This window comes from Mercenaria mercenaria, chromosome 3 (genome assembly GCF_021730395.1).
Source record: "Mercenaria mercenaria strain notata chromosome 3, MADL_Memer_1, whole genome shotgun sequence".
In the NCBI taxonomy this organism is placed as follows: Eukaryota; Metazoa; Mollusca; class Bivalvia; order Venerida; family Veneridae; genus Mercenaria; species Mercenaria mercenaria.
The window spans coordinates 17682758-17710034 of NC_069363.1; the positions used below are offsets into that span (position 1 = coordinate 17682758).

General features: G+C 35.5%; 1 protein-coding gene across 3 annotated transcripts in view; it reads right to left on the reverse strand.

Moving 5' to 3' along the window:
• LOC128555512 (SCY1-like protein 2) overlaps nucleotides 1-27277 on the reverse strand; it is a 503011-nt gene that overhangs the window by 89977 nt on the left and 385757 nt on the right. For all 3 annotated transcript variants that reach the window (XM_053537940.1, XM_053537941.1, XM_053537939.1), the window contains exon 8: nucleotides 22419-22559. In XM_053537940.1, the coding sequence (XP_053393915.1) occupies nucleotides 22419-22559 (141 nt within the window). The remainder of the gene's footprint in view (nucleotides 1-22418; nucleotides 22560-27277) is intronic.

A 27277-nucleotide genomic window follows, 5' to 3' on the forward strand; every position in this document is an offset into this window, starting at 1 on the left:
GGATCCTGACTAGACTGGGCAGGCTGGTCTGGATCCATGCTGGTCACAAATGCACTATGTTGGTTTTCTCATGGTGCTGCTCAAATGGTTTCTAACAAACATTCTGACACAGCTTCACGGAGATCAAGAATAAAATGTGGCCCCTAGTACATAAACAAGTTTTTTCATTGGTCCGTAACCTAGATTTCTGAAGGACAAACAGTATACTAAGTTTCAGATAGATCTGCTTGAACATGTGGCCTCTAAAGCGTGAACAAAATTTTATTATGATCTGACCTAGTGACCTAGTTTTTTAACCAAGATGACCCAGTTTAAAACTTGATCTCTAGATTTCATTAAAACAAATATTCTTACAACAGTAAGTGTGGCCACTAGAGTGTAAACCAGGGTTTTCTATAAGTTGACCTGCTGACCTAGTTTTTAATCCCATATTACCAAGTTTCAACCTTAACCAAGATTTTAGTGAGACAAACATTCTGACCAGGCTTCTTTCAGATCAAGCAGAAAATGTTACTAAGTCTCTAGAGTGTTAACAAGGTTTCTCTATAACTTGGCCTAGTGATCTAGTTTTTGACCCAAAATGACCCAGTTTCACAGCTGTCCAAGACTCTGTTTGCTGTGCTCTAGGCTTCTAAGAAATCCATGCCTTTTAATATTTTTTTTTGTTTAAGAATATATTCTGACAAAGTTTCATGGAGATTGTGTAAAAATTGTGACCTTTAGTGTGTTAAATTTAAAACTGCTGACAATGGAGGACAGAAAATGATATCACAATAGGTCACCTGAAGGCGCTATATCGCTCACCTGACCAGGTTTTTACTTCAGATAAGTTAGTACCTTATTTTGCATAGACTTCATTAGAACAAACATTCTGGCCATGTTTAATGTAAATCAGGTAGATCAATCAATAACCAAGTTCTTCAATAATTTCAATGAATTTAAAGTATTTCTACGATTTGACCTAGTGATCTAGTTTTTGACATTACATGATCCAGTTTTAAACTTGACCTAGATTTCGTAGAAACAAACATTCTGAAAAAAGTTATATGATGATCAAGTAGAAAATGCTGCCTAACATTTTTCTATGATTTGACACTGTGACCAAGATTAAGACCTTAAGTAATGCAGATTTAAATTTGGCTTTTATGTATCAAACTTCACAAAATTTACAGAAATTGTCAATTTCCTAACATCCCAGTGTTTTACATTTGGTATAATTCCCACAACTCTCTGTAATCAGAAAGCATTTAAATGTCATTGTAACACAATTCTAGACATGAGACTGTCTCCCAATAAAACCCTGGTTGAACATCATAAAGGCTGAGAAAGTATTATCCTTCTGAGAGACACTTCTAATATCAAATATCCTGTTCCCTTTGAAATATCGTTTTTAATTTCAAAAACCAGCTGATAAGTTTTAAGACCTTTATAGGATTAGAACAAGCCTAGTACTATATGGGATTGATAAAAGATTTAAAAAATTCTATCAGGCCTGCCTATTTCCTGAGATTTCATGTCATCAAATATTCAATTAAACTGAATGGAAATGACATTAAAGAGAAAATCTAGTATAATTCCCTCAGCATATTTATAGGACAATATGAACTGTGTACTTTTGTGTGATTACACCTAACATTAAATTCACAACCTACTTTCAATATTTCTAGAGATCTGAAAAATATCACTGCCAATAATCCACAATAATGACAGAACTGATGATAATACTCAGTGATTCTATAATTAGACAAGATTTTAATTTTGTTCTGACAAAGTACCATATTAACTAACTGGATTTTTGTGTAAAGTTTAGCGCAAGATAGGAAATAATTTTGATAATTTTTAGATATTTTTATCACACATTCATTTAAATCTGGTCAATACTAGAATTAACTGTCATGTTCATCAAGCCAATATTGGAATTTTCGGTTAAAATTTAGGACAAGATAGGAAATATTTATGAATTGTTTTGGTTAACTTCCAACTGGAATTTTTTCTGAATATATTTGATCTATACTCATTATTTTTGAAAAGACAACCAATCAAATTAATTATAATTTATTATAATACAACAAACAATTTTGTATTTTGTTTTCTTTACTGAATATCTATTGTACTTACCCACTTCTGTCCACATGTTTTTCTATTGTCAATTCAAGTTCGGTTCAAGTGAACCAATTTGAACCAGTTTGTAACAGATCAGAGAACTAGTTAAGTTGTTCATGAGAAGTTGTTTAAAGCTTTTTCTTGTTTTTTTTTTTTTTTTTTTTTTGCTCCAGCAACTTTTAAAGTTACTGTTTTGAAGAAATTTACAAAGTGCTTCTTATCAAGTTGAAGAACATCCATTCAGCTACTCATGACAAAAAGTCCTTCGAAGGTCTTGATTTTGCTCTGGTGGCCTCTATGTGATTCACTGGAGAAACCTCTATCCATAAATTGTGTAGATAAGTTTAGTGAATTAAAATTAAACTATTATGCAATTCATGAGAAGTCAACTACCGTAGGGAACATTTCAACTTGGGTGTTCCCTTAGGGCAGTCAAATACAACCATTTTGATAAAGTTAAGAAATTTGCGGCAGTTCAAATTGTTGAAAAGTTTTTTTCTCTATGTTTAGCTCATGAAGCCCATGAAAGTTGCCAAAAAGAAACATTTGAACAAACTAAAGGGAGATCCATCCATGCCTATTTGTTTAAAAATCGAGTTTGGTATAACTCTGAAAAGAAGTTTCTGAGAAAAAGATAAAGTAAAACTGTGGATGACAAAAAATGAACTTTGGATGAATGATCTAGCATCCATTTAAACATATAGTTTGATTTTTTTTTGTGTGGGGGAGGAGGGTTGGGAGGGGGAGGGGGTGTGACCAAGGCAAGTGGGTGACCAGGTGTGGGTGCACAACTAAACATGTTTATAATAAATGTTCATAGAAAAGAATGAAAGAAATTTAATGAAATTCTGCCAAATAGCAAGTTTGTTATGTACAAATATGTGGATTTTTAGACCATTAAAGGGCAGTAACTCTGAAGTTACAAAAGAAATCCGTACGTAATAGTGCTCTAAATTCTGTTTAAGTTTCATAGTACAAGGTCAAATATATCAAAAGTTATGATGCAGAAATTGCCATATTTATAGTACCTATATAGTTAACACTAGAAACTTCTAAGGGCCATAACTCTGGTATTACTTGGGCAATCTGACTGAAACTTGATGGGCCCATAACCACATAGTGATGAACATGTATATGAAGTTTGTTTGAAACAAATCTAAAATAAGGAATGAGGGATGTGATCAAGGTAAGGGGATGACCAGGTGTGGGTACACAAGTTCACATGTTTACAATAAATGTTCATAGAAAAGAATGAAAGAAATTCAATGAAATTCTACCAAATGGTAAGTTTGTTATGTATAAATATGTGGATTTTTATACAAGTAAAGGGCAATAACTCTTAATTAACAAAATAAATCCGAACGAAATTGTGTGTACTGAACCACATTATGGTGATCTAAATTCTGTTTAAGTTTCATAGTTCTAGGTCAAATATATCAAAAGTTATGATGCAGAAATTGCCATATTTATAGTACCCTATATAGTTAACACTAGAAACTTCTAAGGGCCATAACTCTGGTGTTACTAGGGCAATCTGACTGAAACTTCAAGGGCCGCAAAAACTCATAGTGGTGAACATGTATATAAAGTTTTATATAAATATTCCCAACCATTTTCTAGATATGGCTCCGGACGGACAGACAGACGGACTCACGGTATGATACTTAAGTGATTTTACAATATTAAATTTTAGCCACATAAACCCAAAAATTAGTCACATAAACCTCCCGCTTTTGGACACTTTTTAAAGTGACTGTCATATAAACAAAGAGTCCAAAACCTAACCTGCTAGACACTCAAGTACCAATTTGTTAGCCCGGATGGACAGACGGAAAGACGAAAGTTCCTACATATGGATACTTATGTGGCTACTGTTTTGTTCTCTCTATTGTTCTTTTAGCCACGTAAGAGAAAAATAGCCACATAAAAGCCTTGCGGAATGAATGACATCAAAGAAAAAGTACAGTTACCTATTGTTCCTATAGCCACCTAAGTATGCAAATGTGAGCTTGGACAGAAGGACGGACGGACAACGCCAAAACTATATTCCTCCGACTTTCGTCGGGGGATAATAATACTGTCAAGAGCAGCCAGAATGGTATCATGATTGATTCACAAAGCCCTTTACCAACAGACACAAAAGTACAAAAGTAAAGCATATTCTGATAAAATATAGTATAAACTGATTCAGTAAGAAGGCCCCAGGAAAACATTCTACACTTCCTGACAACAAGTCTTGCCTCTTTGAAGTGGGCACTAAGCACTGATTATCGCAATCTGCCCTAGATTTTGATACTTTTCTAAGAAACTGTTTAGAAAGATGTTATACAAAAAAAAGAGGGCCTAAGTTGTTCACCTGAGCCGACCTTTACCTAATTAGATCTTTCTTGTGACAAAGTATTAAATTTAAAAAAGAATAAAAAAAATTTAAAACAAGAGGGTCATGATGACCCTGGATCGCTCACCTGAGTAATATGAGCTACATGTTTCAAATGTCAAAATGATGAGAAAATATTAAGAAAGTCAGTAGGTCACATTCATGGTCAATGAAATTCAGTTTTATGATTTGTGTGCAAAACTGTGTATGTCATCAAAATTTCAAGGATGTATCTTAAAAAAAACAAGAAAGTAGGTCAGTAGGTCAAGCTCACAGTCAAGTGACATCATAATACTTGGGGTCATCAGGTAATTATAATTAAACAGGATCAGATGATTTTTTAAGTATTTTTCCTATATAACTCACATAATAACTAAGTGACCCCAGGGTGGGGCCTCTTTTAACCCCAGGGGCATAATTTGAACAACTTTGGTAGAGGACTAGAAGACAATGTATCATACCAAATATCAAAAGCCTAGGTCGTATGGTTTCAGACAAGAAGATTTTTAAAGCTTTTTCCTATATAAGTCTATATAAAACTTGGGACCCCCCGGGTAGGGCCTCTTCACCCAAGAGGTATAATTTGAACAATTTTGGTTGAGGACCATAAGACAATGCTACAAACCAAATATCAAAGGTCTAAGTGTTGTGGTTTCAGACAAGAAGATTTTTAAACTTTTTTTCCTATATAAGTCTATGTAAAACTTGGGACCCCAGGGCAGGGCCATATTTGACCCCAGGGGGATAATTTGAACAATCTTGGTAGGGGACCACTAGATAATGCTACATACCAAATATCAAAGCCCTAGGCCATGTGGTTTTGTACAAGAAGATTTTCAAAGTTTTTCCTATGTAAGTCTATATTAACCATGTGACCCCCGGGGTGGGGCCATATTTGACCCTAGGGGGATAATTTGAACAATTTTGGTAGAGGACCACTAGATGATGCTACACACCAGATATCAAATCCCTAGGCCCTGTGGTTTTAGACAAGAAGATTTTTAAAGTTTTTCCTTTCGGTTGCCATGGCAACCTGAGTTCTGCATGGAATTCAATTCTTTGAACAATTTTGAAAGGGGACCACCCAAGAATCATTTCTGTGAAGTTTGGTGTAATTCTGCCTAGTGGTTTTCAAGAAGATTTTTTTAGAAATTGTTGACGGACGACGCACAACTGACAATGCATGACTGACGACGCACGACAGACATCAAGCGGTCACAACAGCTCATCTTGTCACTTCGTGACAGGTGAGCTAAATAATTAAATTAAAAAATACTTTAAAGGGTATTTCTATTTTTTTGCTCTAGCAGCCCTTAAAAGGGGCCAAGTGCCCCCCATCTGAACATACTTGGGAGAGGGCCATATAAATATGCTACATACCAAGTTTGATGAAGATCCATCAAGTGGTTCATGATAAGAAATTGTTTAAAATGTATTTCTATTTTTAGTTCTAGCAGCCCCTAAAAGAGGCCAAGTGCACCCATTTCAACAAATTTGGTAGAGGACCATATAATGATGCCACCGACCCAGTTTCATGAAGATCCATCAAGTGGTGCATGGTAAGAAGTTGTTTAAAGGTATTTCTATTTTTAGCTCTAGCAGCCACTCAAAGGGCTCAAGTGCCCCCATTCGAACACAATTGGGAGAGGACCATATAATGATGCTACAGACCAAGTTTAATGAAGATCCATCTAGCATTTCATGAGAAGAAATCATTTAAAGGTATTTCTATTTTTAGTTCTAGCAGCCCCTAAAAGGGGCTTAGTGCCCCCATCTGAACAAACTTGCGAGAGAACCAAATAATGATGCTAAAGACCAAGTTTGATAAGATCCATCAAGCGGTTTAGAAGAAGAAGTCGTTTAAAGTTTTTTTCTATTTTTAGCTCTAGCAGCCCTTAAAAGGGGCCAAGTGGCCCCATTTGAATAAATTTGGGAGAGGAAGTTATAATGATGCTACAGACCAAGTTTGATGAAGATCCATCAAGCGGTTCATGATAAGAAGTTGTTTAAAATGTATTTCTATTTTTAGCTCTAGCAGCCCCTAAAAGAGGCCAAGTGCATTTCAACAAATTTGGGAGAGGACCATATAATGATGTCACCGACCCAGTTTCATGAAGATCCATCAAGTGGTGCATGGTAAGAAGTTGTTTAAAGGCATTTTCATTTTTAGCTCTAGCAGCCACTCAAAGGGGTTAAGTGCCTCCATTCGAACAAAATTGGGAGAGGACCGTATAATGATGCTTCAGACCAAGTTTGATGAAGATCCATCTAGCATTTCATGAGAAGAAATCATTTAAAGGTTTTTTCTATTTTTAGCTCTAGCTGCCCCTAAAATGGGCCAAGTGCCCCAATTTGAAAAAACTTAGGAGAGGACCTTACAATGATGTTACAGACCAAGATTGATGAAGATCCATCAAGTGGTTCATGAGAAGAAATCGTTTAAAGGTTTTTTTCTATTTTTAGCTCTTGCAGCCCCTAAAAGGGACCTAGTGCCCCCATTTGAACAAAAAGGAGAGGACCATATAATGATGCTACAGACCAATTTTGATGAAGATCCACCAGGCTCTTCATGAGAAGAAGTCGTTTAAAGGTTTTTCTATTTTCAGCTCTAGCGGCCACTAAAAGGGGCCAAGTGCTCGCATTTGAACAAACTTGACAGAGGATCTCACTAGGATACTACAGACCAAATTTGGTATTATTCTGACCAGTAGTTTCAGAGGAGAAGATGTTTAAGTAAAAATGTGGACGACGGACGATGGACGACGGACCATCCACCCCATACTAATAGCTCACCCTGAACCTAATAGGTTCAGGTGAGCTAAAAAGCAACAGAAGAGGAGTTTCGCCTTAACATGTTTAATCTGCAATTTGTCTCTGGAGACAATATTTATTTTACAGCAGAATACCCTTATAGCTGTAATGTTGCTGGGAGTTAAAACTCTCAGATTTCACACTAAAATATCTCTTCATTAAGTTCTAAGTGGTTACAGACATTACTTATACTGTTACACATAAAACATCCAGGAGCTTTAAAAGTCATAGCAGACACATTACTGTTATACATAAAATGCTTAGTTTAAAACATAGCAGATACATTATTTACAGTAATATGCATAAACATCTTAGGTGCGTAGTCACCAGGGCTTGACTTAAATGCCAACAGGGCAAATTCAACTTTTTTTTTTTTTTACTTGCCTGAAACCCAAAATGTAACATAGTAATGTGATAAGATAATGCAATGCAGTAACAAAAACAGTAGCACACGATTTTCTGAGAATAGTAAGTAATATTTTCTTGGGATATTTCATATATTTCACTTGCCTGGTCCGGCAACTGAGTATGATATTTGCTTGCCTGCACTAACATTTTCATCACAGGCAGGCACCTGGGTAAAACCACCAACCTTGGACCATAAGCCAGTTTGGAATGGCTCCCTCGTGTGAAAAATTCAACACCGTGAGTGAGGCTTGAACCCACATCTGTGAGGGGCAAGTGATTCAAAGTAAGCGGCCTTAACCACTCGGCCACAGAGGCTCCAGTGACACTATTTACAAGATTACACATAAACATCTTAAGAGGGTAGTTATAGCATACCATAATTTACACTGTTACAGATACAAAAGAGCTGTCCGTAAGACAGTCAATGTTCGACTAATTGTTGCCCCAGAAACAGGATTATTAGATATCATGTACACTGCTACACATAAACATTTCAGGAGGATAGATATAGAAGAGATGTCATGTACACTAATACACATAAACATCTTAGGTGAATAGTTATAGCAGAGACATCATGTACACTGTTACACATAACATATTAGAGGATGTTATAGCAGTCATCAGTACACTGTTACACATAAACATTTCAGAGGATAGTATATAGCAAGAGTCATCAGTACACTTTACACATTAACAAATTTAGAGGATAGTTACACAGAGTCATCAGTACACTGTTACACATAACATCATTGAGATAGTTACGAGCTCAGTTCACTAATATGTTACTAATCAGAGATTTTAGCAGAGTCATCAGTACACTGTTACACATTAACATCTTAGAGGATAGTTACACATAAACACCTTAGGAGGAAAGTTATAGCCGAGACATCATGTACACTGTTACACATAAACATCATTGGAGGATAGTTACAGCAGAGACTCAGTACACTAATATGCATTAACATATCAGAGGATAGTTATAGCATAGTCATCAGTATACTGTTACACATAAACATATTAGAGGATAGTTACAGCAGAGACATCATGTACACTGTTACACATAAACACCTTAGGAGGAAAGTTATAGCCGAGACATCATGTACACTGTTACACATAAACATCATTGGAGGATAGTTACAGCAGAGACTCAGTACACTTAAGCATTAACATATTAGAGGAAGTTATAGCAGCTATACAGTACTCTAGTATTACTGTGTACTACATTAACATATTAGAGGATAGTTATAGCAGATACACTGTCACATAAACATATTAGAGGATAGTTATAGCAGAGACATCATGTACACTGTTACACATAAACATATTAGAGGATAGTTATAGCAGATACATCAGTGCACTGGTACACATTAACATATTAGAGGATAGTTATAGCAGATACACTGTCACACATTAGAGGATAGTTACAGTAGAGACATCAGTGCACTGTTACACATAAACATTTTAGGAGGATAGTTATAGCACAGGCATCAAGTACACTGTTACACATAAACATATAAGAGGATAGTTATAGCAGACACATCATGTGCACTGTTACACATAACCATCTTAGAGGATAGTTATAGCAGACACATTAGCACACTGTTACACATTAACATATTAGAGGATAGTTAAAGCAAAGATGGCATGTACACTGTTACACATAAACATCTTAGGAGGAAAGTTATAGTAGAGCCACCAAGTACACATAAACATCTTAGGGGGAAAGTTATAGAAGAGATGTCATGTACACTGTTACACATAAACATCTTAGAGGATAGTTATAGCAGACACATCATGTGCACTGTTACACATAAACATCTTAGAGGATAGTTATAGCAGACACATTAGCACACTGTTACACATTAACATATTAGAGGATAGTTAAAGCAAAGATGTCATGTACACTGTTACACATAAACATCTTAGGAGGAAAGTTATAGTAGAGATGTCATGTACACTGTTACACATAAACATCTTAGAGGATAGTTATAGCAGACACATCATGTGCACTGTTACACATAAACATCTTAGAGGATAGTTATAGCAGACACATTAGCACACTGTTGCACATTAACATATTAGAGGATAGTTAAAGCAAAGATGTCATGTACACTGTTACACATAAACATCTTAGGAGGAAAGTTATAGAAGAGATGTCATGTACACTGTTACACATAAACATCTTAGGAGGAAAGTTATAGTAGAGACACCAAGTACACATAAACATCTTAGGAGGACAGTTATAGAAGAGATGTCATGTACACTGTTACACATAAACATCTTAGGAGGACAGTTATAGAAGAGATGTCATGTACACTGTTACACATAAACATCTTAGGAGGACAGTTATAGAAGAGATGTCATGTACACTGTTACACATAAACATCTTAGGAGGACAGTTATAGAAGAGATGCCATGTACACAGTTACACATAAACATCTTAGGAGGATAGTTATAGAAGAGATGTCATGTACACTGTTACACATAAACATCTTAGGAGGACAGTTATAGAAGAGATGCATATACACTGTTACACATAAACATGTTAGGAGGACAGTTATAGCAGGGACATCAGTACAGTGTTACAAATTAACATGTTAAGAGGGTTATTATAATAGAGGCAAAATTATTACATGTTTTTTTTTCAAACAAACCGCTCATTTTTGCATGCTGTGCATCCCAAGTCATAGAATTGTCCATTAGTTTGTAAATACAGTTTATATAGATGATATATTGATTTGTAAGTGAAATTGCTGTGTATTCCAATTCTATCCAGACAAACAATCATCCCTACTGTGGATGGAAGAATATGAAGCTGGTAGCTCCAGTTGTATAGTGCTCTTTGCTTTCTCCAGATCATAAAGTATGATCCCAACAATTCAATAATAAACTATTGCTGCAGGTTAGTAGGCAGTCTTCAAGCATGGAGACTTTACATATATACTTAGGTTCTTTTTTACTCCTTTGTAAGGAGGTATTATGACGCTTCTTTTTTCATACATAATATTATGTAATGTGTCACAATAAATATAAAAAAATATTAGTCAATAAAAACACAGTATGTTAAAAATTTTGACTTTCATAGCCAAATTTAGTATCAAAATGATTGTCTTGAAATCAGGATTATGTTTTTCATAATTTCAATATTCAATTTTGAACTTTGTTCCAAAGTTCTTAAAACTCACAAAAATTCTTATATATTTTCCTTAAAATATTGTCTGGTATGTAAGGTAGCTTTTTAATCCTGGAATGTTGTTACTGTCTTATGGCTTCCATTAGCACCTTTAACTCTTTTAAGGATGTTTGTCTTTAGAATAGGCTGTCAGCTTTGGATAAGTTGATAAGTTATCACCTTGTTATAGGTATTAAGTTAAATTGGTGTAAATACCTTCAAACCAAGAAGTTCTCAAATTCTTTGGCACCTCCCATTCTGGACCATGTGATTAAATCAGACCAATAGTATTTAACTATTTGTTTCAATGAACCAATCATCTATGAAAATGATAAGTAACCTTTTGATTGGTTATTTAGGTTTTTTTAAGTTTGAGTTGTGGAACTCTATTATTCAAGAGAATGATTCTGGACCTCCAGACAGTAAAAATGTGAAGAGTTTTATTCTGGACCTCCAGACAAACTAAATATTGGACAGCCAGTGTGTTGAGAAAGTTCTTGTATTTGGACGTTGTTTAAGTTTAATTGTGGATCTCCATGTTTGTTGTTAAAATTGAATATTCAGGATATCCTGTGAACATAATATTGGACAGTCTTTTAATAAACATCAAAAACATAATCTTGTTGGAACTGCATCCCACACACATATCCCGTATTTTAAACATTTTATAATAGAGGCATCAATATATTAGATATATCTAATTAACATTCTCCTCATCCTTTACTGTCTGCTCTGTGGTGTTTACTGTCAGTGTCCACAGTAACTATCATGCTGGTGGAGCAAGAGGCATACAGTATTGCAGATGCTGGAGTTTCTCCCAGATAGTGTGGGATTTGTAGTTAGAGTTGCTGTTGAGCAGGTTCCCCCGAGCCCAAAAGGTATTAGTTCTAAATGTCTTACCAAGAAGAGAGAGCATGTAACCAGGACTCAATCCCAGTCAAACCAAACTAAACATAGATGATAATCTTTATGTCTAATAATTCATTTTTGACTGAAATTCATGAAAAGTGGCAGCCAATTTGAAGAGGTGGCACTTTAAAAGTATTTTTACTCCCTAAAATGTGTAACAGTTTCATGTCAAATGTATAAATGATACTGAAGTGAAAAGCAGTACTTCTCATAGTAATGCAGAGTGTAAATAGTTTATTCACCATGTAAATGTGCCTCAGACGTTTACTTCTAATAATCCCGGTTTTCGTACTCAAAATGTCGGTAAGTTAATAAGTCCATTTTACAAAACACAAGTGTTAACCATTCTTGAAAGGTATCATATTAATGAAATCACTTCAACATAGGTAATACCTGGCCTTAACAGCTGAGTGGTCTCAAGGACTTAACTTACTCGATTTGTGCAAATCGACTGAAATGAGGATTTGTAACGGTCGCCTTGAGAGATCTGGGTCATACACCTTCTGTGAGCATAACGGTTCAAGCGTAATTGACTACTTACTATCAAGAGAAAGTGATTTTTCATGCATAGTTAACTTTGAAATAATGAAATTCAATGAATTCTCGGATCACTCGCCGTTATCTTTTACAATAGGTACACGGGCGATCAATGATCAGGATATTAATACGCAGACTGAATATTTACGCGTGAAATGGGATGATACGAGTTCAGACGTAGATTAATTGCGAGGCTACCAGATTTTAATGCGATTTTTGAAAAAGTGGAAAATCTTGAAAACGAAACAGTGAATATATGTGTTGATGAGTTTATAAACCTTGTTAATGCTGAAGCTATGCCACTATTTTGCAAGAAAACAAATTTACATGGGCCTAAAGTTGCATTTAATAATAAATCTCTCTGCAGGAAAAATGAATGGTTTGACCAGGATTGTGTTGTTAAGAAAAATGAGTACTTAACAGCTTTAGACACGTTTAATCGAAATAAATCGAGTGAAAATCGGGTGTCCTTTTTAAATTGTAAAAAGGCTTATAAGAAAACGGTACATAGAAAAAAGCGTGTTTTTGAAAGAAAGAAAATGAAAGAAATCGAAAACTTACGACATAAGCAGCCAAAGGATTTCTGGAAATATTTTTCTAAAACTTAATCGCTAAAAGGACAAGATATTACACTGGCGCAGTTCTATGAATATTTCCTAAGCATTTCTGACGAAATGAATATTAATGTAAATGAGGAGGCTGAAGACTTTTGTTCAAGACCGATGCAAGAAAATGATCCAATTTTTGATGAGTTAGACTTGAAAATAACAGCTGAAGAAGTGAAATGCTGTTTAAAATCTTTAAAGCGCAATATATCATCCGGTGATGATAACATTCTAAATGAATACTTCATTGAAGCGGGGGATATTTTAATTGCCCATATTGTAGACTTATTTAATTTAATTTTCAATAGTGGTGTTTTTCCGAAAGCGTGGATGCAAGGTATTATCATACCAATTTTTAAGAAGGGAGATCAAAGTAAGGCAGAAAACTTTCGCCGAATAACACTCACCAGTTGCTTGGCAAAGCTATTTACTTCTGTGATTAATAATAGACTGAATAGTTGGTGTGAAAAGCATAATGTTATTTCAGACGCTCAATTTGGGTTCAGAAAAGGGGTATCAACAGTTGACGCTATACATACATTATCATCTTAAATCGATCACTTCCTTAATGATGGAAAAAGGTTATATTGTTCCTTTACTGACATGAAAAAGTGCTTCGACTCTATATACAGGAATGCATTATGGTTTAAATTATATAAACTTGGTATTACTGGTAAAATGTTGAAAATAATAAGATCTATGTATGATATTGTAAGATCAAGGGTGAGGCATTGTGGTAATTACTCTGACTTTATCAACATAGCAGTATATGCTTGAAACAGGGTGATGTGTGTTCACCTTTGCTCTATTCTTTATTTGTCGAGGACTTGGAGCTGTTTTTACAATTAAAGAGTGACACTGGTTTAACAATCATAGACATTACATTAATTGTATTACTCTATGCAGATGACATGGCATTGTTAGCTGAAACCCCGGAAAAACTACAAAGCAATCTAGATACATTAAAACATTACTGTGACATGTGGGGTCTGAGTGTAAATACAGAGAAGACAAAAGTTGTGGTATTTCGCAAAAGAGGTCGTTTGAAAGAAAATGAACAATTCTATTATAATGGTGTGAGATTAGAAGCTGTTAACCAGTTTAACTATTTAGGCGTTGTATTTAGTCACACAGGCTCTTTTAACTGTAATCAACAAATGCTTGTAGGTAAAGCACTCAAGGCTATGAATATGCTATTAAATAATATTAAACATTTTGATTTATCTCCGAGAACTTATTTACAGTTATTTGATTCTTTTGTTAGCTCAATATTAAACTATTCGTGTGAAGTCTGGCGTACGATTAAGTCAAAGGAAATGGAAAGAGTACATCTACGTTTTTGTAAACGTATACTAAATGTTAAAATATCTGCGAGCAATGCAGGTGTGTATGGTGAATTGGGAAGATTTCCTCTATATATTAATAGATATATACGAATTATGAAATACTGGTTCAAATTATTATATACTGATAATTGTATATTACAATATATATATTCAACCTCTCTTGAAGATTGTGATAAAGGTAAAACAAACTGGTCATCAAATGTCAAAATATTGTTATGCAGATATGGATTTGGTTATGTATGGGATAATCCATTTTCAGTTGAATCCAAATCCTTCATTTTGCAATTTAAACAAAGACTTTTTGACACTTTTTACAAAATTGGCGTGAAAATGTTAATTCCAATCAAGTATTGTCTGTAGTGTATAAGTATCTTAAACCAGACTTTGGTTACGCTCCATACCTAAATATTACCAAGAACAAACATCATCGACATTTGCTAACAAAACTAAGAATATCGGCTCACAGTCTACGAGTAGAGACAGCTCTCTATGGCAGAAACAGGCTGGAAAGGCAAGAGAGGAAATGTCAGATGTGCAATAACGGTGACATTGAAGATGAATATCATTTTATCCTGCGTTGTGATAAGTACAAAGATATTAGAAAGAAATATATACCAAAAAACTATTTTATCAGACCAAACATGTTTAAACTGTTGGATCTACTGAGCTCTGAAAATAACAAAGTCTTAAATAATTTAGGTAATTTTATTGAAAAGGCGTTGAAAATGAGAACGGTTACGCTTCATGTAAGAACACGAGGTCAGCATTCTAATTTTAATTTAGTGTCACTGTCTGTTATCATACCATGAGGTAAAAGTATAATAGTTCACCTCGTTAGACTGATTTACTAGATTGGTTTATATGATTGACAAATTAGATAGATATGTTGTGTTTTTGTTTGTTTATGTATTGCAAATTAACATTCTGTATTTTAAACTGTATTTATGTCTGTAAATAATATATTTTGACCTTGTATAATACTATCAAATGTGTTTGTATAGAATAAGAGCCATTCTGGCTCATTTCTGAAATGAATAAAGTATATGTTCTGTTCTGTTCTGAATATTGATGTGTCATCAGATTTACCAGAGAATAACACAAAAAAAGAGACAATGCTTCTATCAGAAACAGTAATTTACTATACTCTCTGAAAATGCAGTGATGCAGTGTAAGTGAAACATAATCACAAAACAATGTCATTTCCCACATTTCTCATAAAATTTCAGTCTCCATTTGTCACATGCTCATGTCAGTAAAGAAAATGAAGCTCTTATTATCTTGACAATATCAGGAAAATGTTTTTGCAATAACAAAATCAACATACTGGAAATCAATTTAAATGCAAAGAAATTTTGATCAATTATACATAGTAAGTTTTTAGTTTAATTTTCTTCAACAGAATGCCGGGTAGTATTTTTATAATAATTATAAAACTGAATTTGTGAATGAAACAAAATTGCACATTTAAAGTGGTGGAAACAATTTTCTGACAATGAAAGAATTTTACCCGAGGCAAATTTAATTTGTAGCAAAAGATAATTTGAAATTTTAAAGCAATTTCCTTTCTTAGAAGACTTAATGGGAATCCTATTAAAGAACAAATTGCGTTGGAGTAAATGTTACAGAAAATGGTATAACCCTAAAGGATGACCTAACTTAACAAAATCAAATTAATGTCCCTAAAAATCTTGCATACAATGTAGGTGCTGTTAATATACCCAAGCCTATGTTTAAAAACATTTTTGCTTGTTTTATCAAATTAATTGTATTTCCAGAAACATGTAATACAAAAGTATGTAAATAAAAACTTGCTTGGGCTTTAAGTTACACCAACAAGAGGGCCGTAATGGCCCTATATCGCTCACCTGTTATCATTGCACTTAAGGACAAGAAGGTCAAAAAATCATAATCAAGATCAATCAAAAGAATTATGAGAAAATATAGTTGAAATTTTCTTAAAGTTACTTCAAATAAAATTAATTTCAAATCAGGCCAGTAGTTTCATACAAGAAGTTTTTTTAACCAAAAAGAAAGAAAAAAATTCTTACAAGGTACAGATATGTCAAAATACACCTAACAAGAGTGCAAGAATGTCACAATATACGCCCATCGCAGCAAATTAGCAGATAGCACCTGTATTTGCAAATGGAATCTTAATTTTGTGATTGTTTAGTAATTATTGTAATTCTTTTGTTTTTTTAAGTCCACAAAAAAACTCCTTACCAAGTAGAGATACCTTAAAATACACCTAAAATTTGAAAGTAACATCTATGTTGTACCATAGAAAAGTGGTCTTGGACCATAAAAAAGTGGTCTTGGTTTTTTCCTATGGTCAATTATAAAAAAGTTACAATATAGGTTATTTATAGTAATAACTAATTTGAAAAAAAAAAAAAAAAAAATCCAAAAAATTTTTGTAAGTCCACACAAAAATCCTTACCTGGTAGAGACAGGTAAAAATACACCTTAACATTGGATGTAATATGCATGTTGCTCTACAGAAAAGTGGTCTTGATTTTTCCCTACGACTAGTAATGAAAAAGTTGCAATATAAGCTATTTATAGTAACAACAAAGGGAAGTAATTCTAAAGAAGGGACCTGCACATGACACTATATCTCATGTTGTCTGATGGTGTACAATTGTGCCAAGTAACATCAAAATCCCTCCATGCATGAAGAACATATGGTTTGGACAAAGTTTTCATTCTTGTATACTTTGACCTCCACGTGTGACCTTGACCTTAAATCTAGGGATCTGGTTCTTGCGCATGACACTCTGTCTCATGATGGCAAACAAATGTGCCAAGTTTCATCAAAATCCCTCCATGCATAAAGAAGAAATGCTCCGGCCAAAGTTTTCATTCTTGTATCCTTTGACCTCCAAGCGTGACCTTGACCTTAGATATATGGACCTGGTTCTTGCGCAAGACACTATGTCTCTTGATGGTGAACAATTGTGCCAAGTTAAATCAAAATCCCTCCATGCATGAAGAAGATATGCTCCAGACAAAGTCATTCTTGAATTTGACCTTTAACCTCTAAGTGCGACCTTGACCTTAGACCTAGGGACCTGGTTCTTGCGCATGACACTCAGTCTCATAATGGTGAACAATTGTACCAAGATTCATCAATATCTCTCCATGCATTTAGAAGATATGCTCTGGACAAAGTCCGTGGACGCTGCCCGCCTGCCCGTCTGCCCGTCAGGGGCATTCCCATAATACGTCCAGTTTTTCAAACGGGCATATGAAAATTGGAGGTACCATCCATGTTGTACCACAGAAAAGTGGCCTCGGGTTTTCCCTATGGCCAATAATAAACAAGAGGACCATGATGGTCCTGAATCGCTCACCTCTTCCCACATGACCCAGTTTTGAGTATGACGTTGTTTTTTCTATTATTTGACATAGTGACCTAGTTTTTGAGCTCATTTGACCCAGTTTTGAACCTGACTTAGATATTATCAAGATAAAAATTCTGACCAATTTTCATGAAGATCCATTGAAAAATATGGTCTCTAGAGAGGTCACAAGGTTTTTCTATTATTTGACCTATTGACCTAGTTTTCAAAGGTACGTGACCCTGTTTTGAACTTTACCTAGACATCATCAAGGTGAACATTCTCATAATTTTTCAAGAAGATCTCATGAAAAATATGGCCTCTAGAGAGGTCACAAGGTTTTTCTATTTTTATACCTACTGGCCTATATTTTGACCGCACGTGACCCAGTTTCGAAACTGACCTAGATATCATCAAAGTGAACATTCAGATCAATTTTCATGAAGATCCATTGAAAAATATGGCCTCTAGAGAGGTCAAAAGATTTTAATAATTTTAGATCTACTGACCTAGTTTTGGACAGCAGTTGACCCAGTTTCAAACATGACCTAGATATCAAGATGAACATTCAGACCAACTTTCATACAGATCCCATGAAAAATATGGCCTCTAGAGAGGTCACAAGGTTTTTTTTATTATTTGACCTACTGACCTAGTTTTTTAAGGCACGTGACCCAGTTTCAAACTTGACCTAGATATCATCAAGGTTAACATTCTGACCAATTTTCATGAAAATCCATTCAAGGGTATGGCCTCTAGAGAGGTCACAAGGTTTTTCTATTTCAAGACCTACTGACCTAGTTTTTGATCGCAGTTGACCCAGTTCAAACTTGATCTATATATCACCAAGATAAACATTTAGACCAACTTTCATACAAATCCCATGAAAAATATGGCCTCTAGAGAGGTCACAATGTTTTTTTGTAATTTGACCTACTGACCTACTTTTTGATGGCACGTGACCCACTTTCGAACTTGACCTAGATATCATCAAGAAGAACATTCTGACCAATTTTTATGAAGATCCATTAAAAAGTATGGCCTCTAGAGAAGTCACAAGGTTTTTCTATTTTTAGATCTACTGACCTAGTTTTTGACCGCACATGACCCTGTTTCGAACTTGACCTAGATATCATCAAGATGAACATTCAGACCAACTTTCATACAGATCCCATGAAAAATATGGCCTTTAGAGAGGTCACAAGGTTTTTCTATTATTTGACCTATTGACCTAGTTTTTGACAGCACGTGACCCACTTTCGAACCTGAACTAGATATAATCAAGATGAACATTCAGACCAACTTTCATACAGATCCCATGAAAAATATGGCCTCTAGAGAGGTCACAAGGTTTTTCTATTATTTGACCTACTGACCTAGATTTTGATGGCACGTGACCCACTTGCGAACTTTACCTAGATATCATCAAGGTGAACATTCTGACCAATTTTTTATGATGATCTCATGAAATATATGGCCTCTAAAGAGGTCACAAAGTTTTTCTATTATTAGACCTACTGACCTAGTTTTTGATCGCACGTGACCCAGTTTCAAACTTGACCTAGATATCATCAAAGTGAACATTCAGACCGACTTTCATACAGATCCCATGAAAAATATGACCTCTAGAGAGGTCACAAGGTTTTTCTATTATTTGACCTACTGACTTAGTTTTTGAAGGCACGTGACCCAGATTCGAACTTGACCTAGATATCATCAAGGTGTACGTTCTGACCAAATTTCATGAAGATCTTGTGAAATATATGGCCTCTAGAGAGGTCACAAGGTTTTTCTATTTTTAGACCTACTGACCTAGTTTTTGACAGCACGTGACCCAGTTTCGAACTTGACCTAGATATCATCAAGGTAAACATTCTGACCAATTTTCATGAAGCTCTTGTGAAATATATGGCCTCTAGAGAGGTCACAAGGTTTTTCTATTTTTAGACCTACTGACCTAGTTTTTGATGGCACATGACCCAGTTTCGAACTTGACCTAGATATCATCAAGGTGAACATTCTGACCAACTTTTATAAAGATCCCACAAAAAATGTGATCTCTAGACGGACGGACGAACGCACGCACGGACGACGGACGCTGCGTGATCACAAAAGCTCACCTTGTCACTATGTGACAGGTGAGCTAAAAAGTTACTAAATAAGCTATTTATAGTAACATGAAAGGGAAGTAATAAAATTTTTTTTATTGTAATTGAACAAAAGAAGGATCTACCAAACAAGAGGGCCATGATGGCCCTATATCGCTCACCTGTTATCAATGCACTTGAGGACAAGAAGGTACTCTGAAAAAATATCTAATTCCAAAGGACAGGAACAACAAAGGGAAGAAATTTAACCAAAAAGAAAAAAAATTCTTACAAGGTACAGATATGTCAAAATACACCTAAAAATTGGAGGTACCATCCATGTTGTACCACTGAAAAGTGGTCTTGGTTTTTCCCTTCGGCCAATAATAAAAAAGTTACTAAAAATAAGCTATTTATAGTAATGGTAAAGGGAAGTAATTAAAAAAAAATTATTGTAAGTGAACAAAAGAAGGATCTGCCAAATAAATCTGTTGACATAAATGAAATTTCAGATCAGTATCTTCATTAGTTAGGAGATATACCTATTTTAATTTGAAATAAAGGGAGGTAATTTGAGATAAAATCAGTCCATAGTTATCTACCCTGATTGTCTCAGTCCAACTAATGACAATAATGAAATTTCAAATAAGTCCTATAAGTACTTACTGATATAAATCCATTCCGATTACGATCAGGGGAGGTAATCAGATATAAAATAACTCTGGAACGTACAATTGGATCTGATTCATCATGGAATCCAAGATTTATTGTTGTTGAAGATATTCTGGAAGTTTGTATCAAATAAAACCTTAAATGAGGTCTCTATATGGCTGCAAAAGCCAAAATAGCCAATTTTGGACATTTAAGGGACCATAACTCTGGAACCCATGATGGAATCTGGCCAGTTCAAGCAAAGAACCAAGATCTTGTGGTGATACAAGTTGTGTGCAAGTTTGGTTAAAATTAAATCATAAATGAAGCTGCTATTGTGCAGATAAGATCAAAACAGCTAATTTTGGCCCTTTCAGGGGCCATAACTCTGGAACCCATTATGGGATCTGGCCGATTCAAGGAAAGAATCGAGATCTTATGGTGACACAAGTTTTGTGCAAGTTTAATTAAATTCAAATCAAAAATGAAGCTGCTATTGTGCAGACAAGGTCAAAATAGCTAATTCTGGCCCTTTCAGGGGCCATCACTCTGGAACCCAAAATGGAATCTGGCCAATTCAAGAAAGGAACCAAGATCTTATGGTGATACAAGTTGTGTGCAAGTTTAATTAAAATAAAATCATAAATGAAGCTGCTATTGTGCAGACAAGGTCAAAAAAGCTAATTCTGGCCCTTTCAGGGGCCATAACTCTGGAATCTATAATGGAATCTGGCCAGTTCAAGAAAGGATCCAAGATCTTATGGTGATACAAGTTGTGTGCAAGTTTGGTAAAAATCAAATCATAAATAAAGCTGCTATTGTGCAGACAAGGTCAAAATAGCTAATTTTGGCCCTTTTAGGGGCCATAACTCTGGAACCCATAATGGGACCTGGCCAGTTCAAGAAAGGAACCGAGATCTTATGGTGATACAAGTTGTGTGCAAGTTAAAATAAAATCATAAATGAAACCACTATCCTGCAGACAAGAAATTGTTGACGCACGCACGCACAGACGACGGACGAAGGGCGATCACAAAAGCTCAACTTGTCACTATGTGACAGGTGAGCTAATAAAAACAAGAGCACTGCAATGCAACGCAAATGCAGAGCAATATACACACAAAACAAAGTCATATGACCTTTGACCCCTAAGTGTGACCTTGACCTTGAAGGGAGCCATCCGAAACATGCGCTCTGCACGTTGTTCCATTTGATTTAGGTTTTACAGCGCACCAACACAGTTTAGGTTATATGGCGCCAAACAGGACTACATATTTTGGTTTCACATCTCATTTACATCGAAATAAAAACATGAGGTATGGAATCAAAATTTGCATACCTGCTGGAATCACAGAGATGCAGCAAAACCAAGTGTTAAGACCCTATTAGTCGCCTCATACGATCATGCAAGGGTAAGACAGTGGTTCCAATTCTTTTCATACATAGATCGTCCCAGAACCACATGGGGCGCACGTCGTTCCAATGAGGTGAACATTTGTGTCAGGTTTCTGTGAAAATAGCTAATTCTGGCCCTTTCTGGGGCCATAACTCTGGAACCCATAATGGAATATGGCCAGTTCAAGAAAGGAACCAAGATCTTATGGTGATACAAGTTGTGTGCAAGTTTGGTTAAAAATCAAATCATAAATAAAGCTGCTATTGTGCAGACAAGGTCAAAATAGCTAATTTTGGCCCTTTCAGGGGCCATAACTCTGGAACCCATAATGGGATCTGGCCAGTTCAAGAAAGGAACCAAGATCTTATGGTGATACAAGTTGTGTGCAAGTTTGGTTAAAATAAAATCATAAATGAAACCACTATCGTCAGACAAGAAATTGTTGACGGACGGACGCACAGATGACGGACAACAAACTAAGGGTGATCACAAAAGCTCACCTTGGTACTATGTGCTAAAAATAATACAAACAGCTCTTCCCTTTGTGCCTCTTAATAGGTATTTGACAGTAAAACTTCCTTGACCAGAGTTGCTGATCAGCATTCTGTCTTTAAGCTGCAATGTTTCACAGCTTCTGGAAAGTCTGTTACACAAAGGTTTATGTATCATACCTACCTTCCCATTCACTACCATTTCAGCAAAACCAAGACCGGCCAGTTTCCAACTTCCAGTTTTTGTGACTAGCACGGACTGTGGACAAACATTACGGTGGATAATTTGCTCTGTACCATGTAGATAGGACAGACCTTCTGTTATCTGGAAACAAAACAACAGCATTTCAATATATTTAAAAATATTTATACATTGAAAATATACCTTACTGGTTGGCTAGAGATAACCTAGCCATTTCCCAATAAAATGGATTAACATTTTATCCCTTAAAATCAAGTTCACCGTCAGTCAGAAACATTCAAATTCTACACCTACTGAAAATCTTGTCAAAATCAGTAAGTTTTTAACACATTTACAATGACTAGAAATATTTGTTTACAAAATTCGCTATCAAAATGACTTGGGGATTCCGCTTCTGTTGCACATACGCAAATTGCTGTTTTGCGACCGCACCCATGGGTTTCTAAAATACACGTTCTTCCAACTCGCCAAATCAGACATCAAACATAGAGAGTAAGGAATAAGCCCTAGTATGCTATAAGTGATACCTATGAAACCGAACTAGCGTTACCTCACTGATTCAGTGAGTGTTAGTATGTCATTAGCTACGCTGACCTTATGAGTAAATACACTGAATTAAAGGGTCCAAATATGCATGAAACAACTGTTAACAACTTTAGGTACAATTTCCTGGGCCTCTTGCTATATCATGTCCTTTTTCTACATATAACTTTAGTGGTGTCACCGCAAACGCAACAAGCTCAAGTTTATTTCAATATGCAGAACTTTGAAATACTTACATAGGTTAGCAAAATATTGCCAAAAAACTGTGATTTAGTGTCGAGGTTATCTCACAAAACAAAACAAAAAATCTATGCAAATTTTTACATGCACAATTCAACATGTTTTATTTTCACAATAAGATCTTTTGAGGTGAATCTCTGAACCTATTTTTCATTCTAGATGATGCTTGATTAAATTTCTGTATCATTTATTATTAGTGCCAGCCTCCAGACTTACATATTTCAATCTGTTCCTTCAAGGCTTTTGTACAACCACTAAAAGTAATATCCAAGTGCATGATCTTCCCTATCTAACTGGAAGTAATCTTGTCTTTTCAACTGCCTGCATGTCAACATTTTTCAAATATATTTAATTCAATTTATTTACAATAATCCAAATGTCTGGTGACATATTGTTGTAGGCTGTCTGCTCCTACAGTCACAAGATATAGAGAGAATTAATCACTGTCTGTATCACTGGCACCATATCAGAAAGAAAATGCCACCGTACATGTTGTACCCTACCTCTAAGTATAACAAAAGCTGTCTGTTGACAGCCTGCTCTTCTAATTGAAGAATTGATGGAAGTATAGGGTCAAAATATTACCTGAGATTTTCAGACAAAAGAAAAGAAACAGATAAGACAAACAATGTACCTGCATTTGTAGATTTGGATAAGTTTTGCACTATAATGCAATGTGTGACCATGTTGGTAAGCAAGTGTTTAAAGTGTCAAAGCCATATATCAAACAGTTGATAGACAAAATATCGAATGGTATGCTAAACCTAATTAATTTCTATGTCCAGAAAAGGGCCATAACTGTGCTCAAGTCCTTGTCCTAGGTAAGTAGACTACGAAGGTAAAGAAGTGGTCAAAGTTTCAAAGCCATATGACAAACAGGTTAGGCATAATATAGACCGGTACGAAACACTTCACTGATTTCCAAGTCCAAAAAGGGCCATAATTTAGCCAAAATAGTTGACAGAGTTGAGTACTCTTGCCTACAGATGGAAATCATGATGATAAACAAGTGTTAAAAGTTTCAAAGCCACATGTCAAATAGCTTTGAAAAAACGTTGACTTCTATGAAAACTAAACCAATTTCCAAGTCCAAAAAGGGCCATAATCCAGCCAAAATAGTTGACAGAGTTATGTACTCTTGCCTACAGATGGAGATCATGATGATAAACAAGTGTTCAAGGTTTCAACTCCACAAGTCAAATAGTTTTGACAAAACATGAACTTGTATGAAAACTGAACCAATTTCCAAGTCAAAAAAGGGCCATAATTCAGCCAAAATAGTTGACAGAGTTATGTACTCTTGCCTACAGATATAAATTATGATGACGAACAATTGTGCAAACTTTCAAAGCCACATGTCAAATAATTTTGACAAAACATGGACGTGTACACAAATTGTACCAATTTCCAAGTCCAAAAAGAGCCATAATTCAGTCAAAATAGTTGACAGAGTTATGTACTCTTGCCTACAGATAGAGACTGATATAATAAACAAGTGATAAAAGTTTCAAAGCCATACGTCAAACACTTTACACAAAATGTGAACTGGTACGAAAAACTTAACCAAGATTTCTAAGTTAAAAGGGGCCATAATTATGACAAAATTCTTGATGGAGTTATGTACTCTTGCCTAAAACTGGACATGGTGATGGTACACAAGTGGTGTAAGTTTGAAAGCTATATGTTAAAAAGGTTTCGTCAAAATGTGGACTGGTCAAGGTGTGGCGCCGACGCCATGGTGAGTAGGACAGCTCTCCTTATTCTTTAAATAGTCGAGCTAAAAACCATGGTCATGAATGGAAAAATGTATTAACCCATCACAGTTTGGTAAATAGGTACTATCATATTGAAGAAGTGGTAATTTATCTTCCATCATGCACCATTCGCATTGTCTCAATATTTCATACTGCAGAAACATTCTGCATATTTTATGCTTTCAACAACACTGAAGAACAAGTGGACCATGATGGTCCTGAATCGCTCACCTGTCCCCACATGACCCAGTTTTGAACCGAGTATGACATCGTTTTTTCTATTATTTGATAAATTGACCTAGTGGTTGAGCTCATGTGACCCAGTTCTGAACTTGACCTAGATATCATCAAGATAAAAATTCTGACCAATTTTCATGAAGATCCATTGAAAAATATGGCCTCCAGAGTTCACAAGGTTTTTCTATTATTTGACCTTATGACCTAGTTTTTGAAGGTGCGTGACCCAGTTCTGAATCTGACCTAGATATCATCAAGGTGAACATTCTCACCAATTTTCATGAAGATCTCATGAAAAGCATGGCCTCTAGAGAGGTCACAAGGTTTTTCTTTTTTTATACCTACTGACCTAGTTTTTGACCGCACATGACCCAGTTTCAAAATTTACCTAGATATCATCAAGGTGAACATTCTGACCAATTTTCACGAAGATCCATTGAAAAATATGGCCTCTAGAGAGGTCAAAAGGTTTTTCTATTTTTAGACCTACTGACCCAGTTTTTGACCGCAGTTGACCCAGTTTCAAATCTGAGCTAGATATCATCAAGATGTACATTCAGACCAATTTTCATACATATTCCATGAAAAATATGGCCTCTATCGAGGTCACAAGGTTTTTTTATTATTTGACCTACTGACCTAGTTTTTGATGGCACGTGACCCGGTTTTTAACTTGATCTAGTTATCAACAAGGTGAACATTCAGACCAATTTTCATTAAGATCCATGAAAAGTATGGCCTCTAGAGAGGTCACAAGTTTTTTCTATTTTTAGACATACTGACTTAGTTTTTGATTGCAGTTGACCCAGTTTCTAACTTGACCTAGATATCATCAAGATGAACATTCAGACCAACTTTCATACAGATCCCATGAAAAATATGGCCACTAGAGAGGTCACAAGTTTTTTTTATTATTTGACCTACCGACCTAGTTTCTGATTGCACGTGACCCAGTTTCGAACTTGATCTAGATATTATCAAGATGAACATTCTGACTAACTTTCATGAAGATCCATTGAAAAGTATGGCCTCTAGAGAGGTCACAAGGTTTTTCTATTTTTAGACCTACTGACCTAGTTTTGGACTGTACGTGACCCAGTTTCAAACCTGACCTAGTTATAATCAAGATGAATATTCTGACCAATTTTCATAAAGATCCCATGAAAAATGTGACCTCTAGAGTGGTCACAAGCAAAAGTTTACGTATGCACGGACGACGGATGCTGCGCGATCACAAAAGCTCACCTTGTCACTTTGTGACATGTGAGCTAAAAAGATCAGTGCCCTATATACACAGAGTCAATGCAGAAACAGTGAGTGTCCTCAAATATACAGTCCATAAAATAAACAAACGTGTTTGTAAACATGCACGGATCCAAACGGAAGGGGAAGAAGCATTTCATAGAAATATTTCGATGGCAAAATACAATACATATCGTAGTCCTGACCAACCTATAAACCGGGTCAGTCTATTATATAAGTACAACAACACGGTTGACCCATTTAAATGAGCTGTACATACAGTCACTGTGGAAACAGCTTTATGTACACAAAGTCACTGTGGAAACAACAAGTGCCATATATTTAAAACAGCGAGAGCCCTGTCTATATAGAATCACCCTCCCTATATAGAATTAATGTGGCAACAGTTAATGCTCTATACACATCAAGTTATTGCTGAAACATTGAGTGTCCTATAGCAACAGTGAATGCTCTATATACACAAAATAAGGACTGGTACCAAAAACTTAATTATAAAAAAATCCTTGATGGAGACTTGCCTTAAACTGGACAATGTGGCAACAGTGAATGCTCTTTATACACAGATAGAGAAAAGTGGAAACTTCACAGGTTGCTCAACACGACAGAAACGAAAATGTTGCAGGCTCGGTTTGATTGAGCCTGTTCATGGATGGTAGTGGAAATGTATGCTACCGTCCATGCCCTCTAGCCCTGGGTTGAGCAGAACTCAACATTTACATATGCTAAAAGTACAAAAAGCAATTTAGAGACATCCGCAGATGTATTCAAACGGCGGTGAACATGGAACCTTCAATGATACATGTG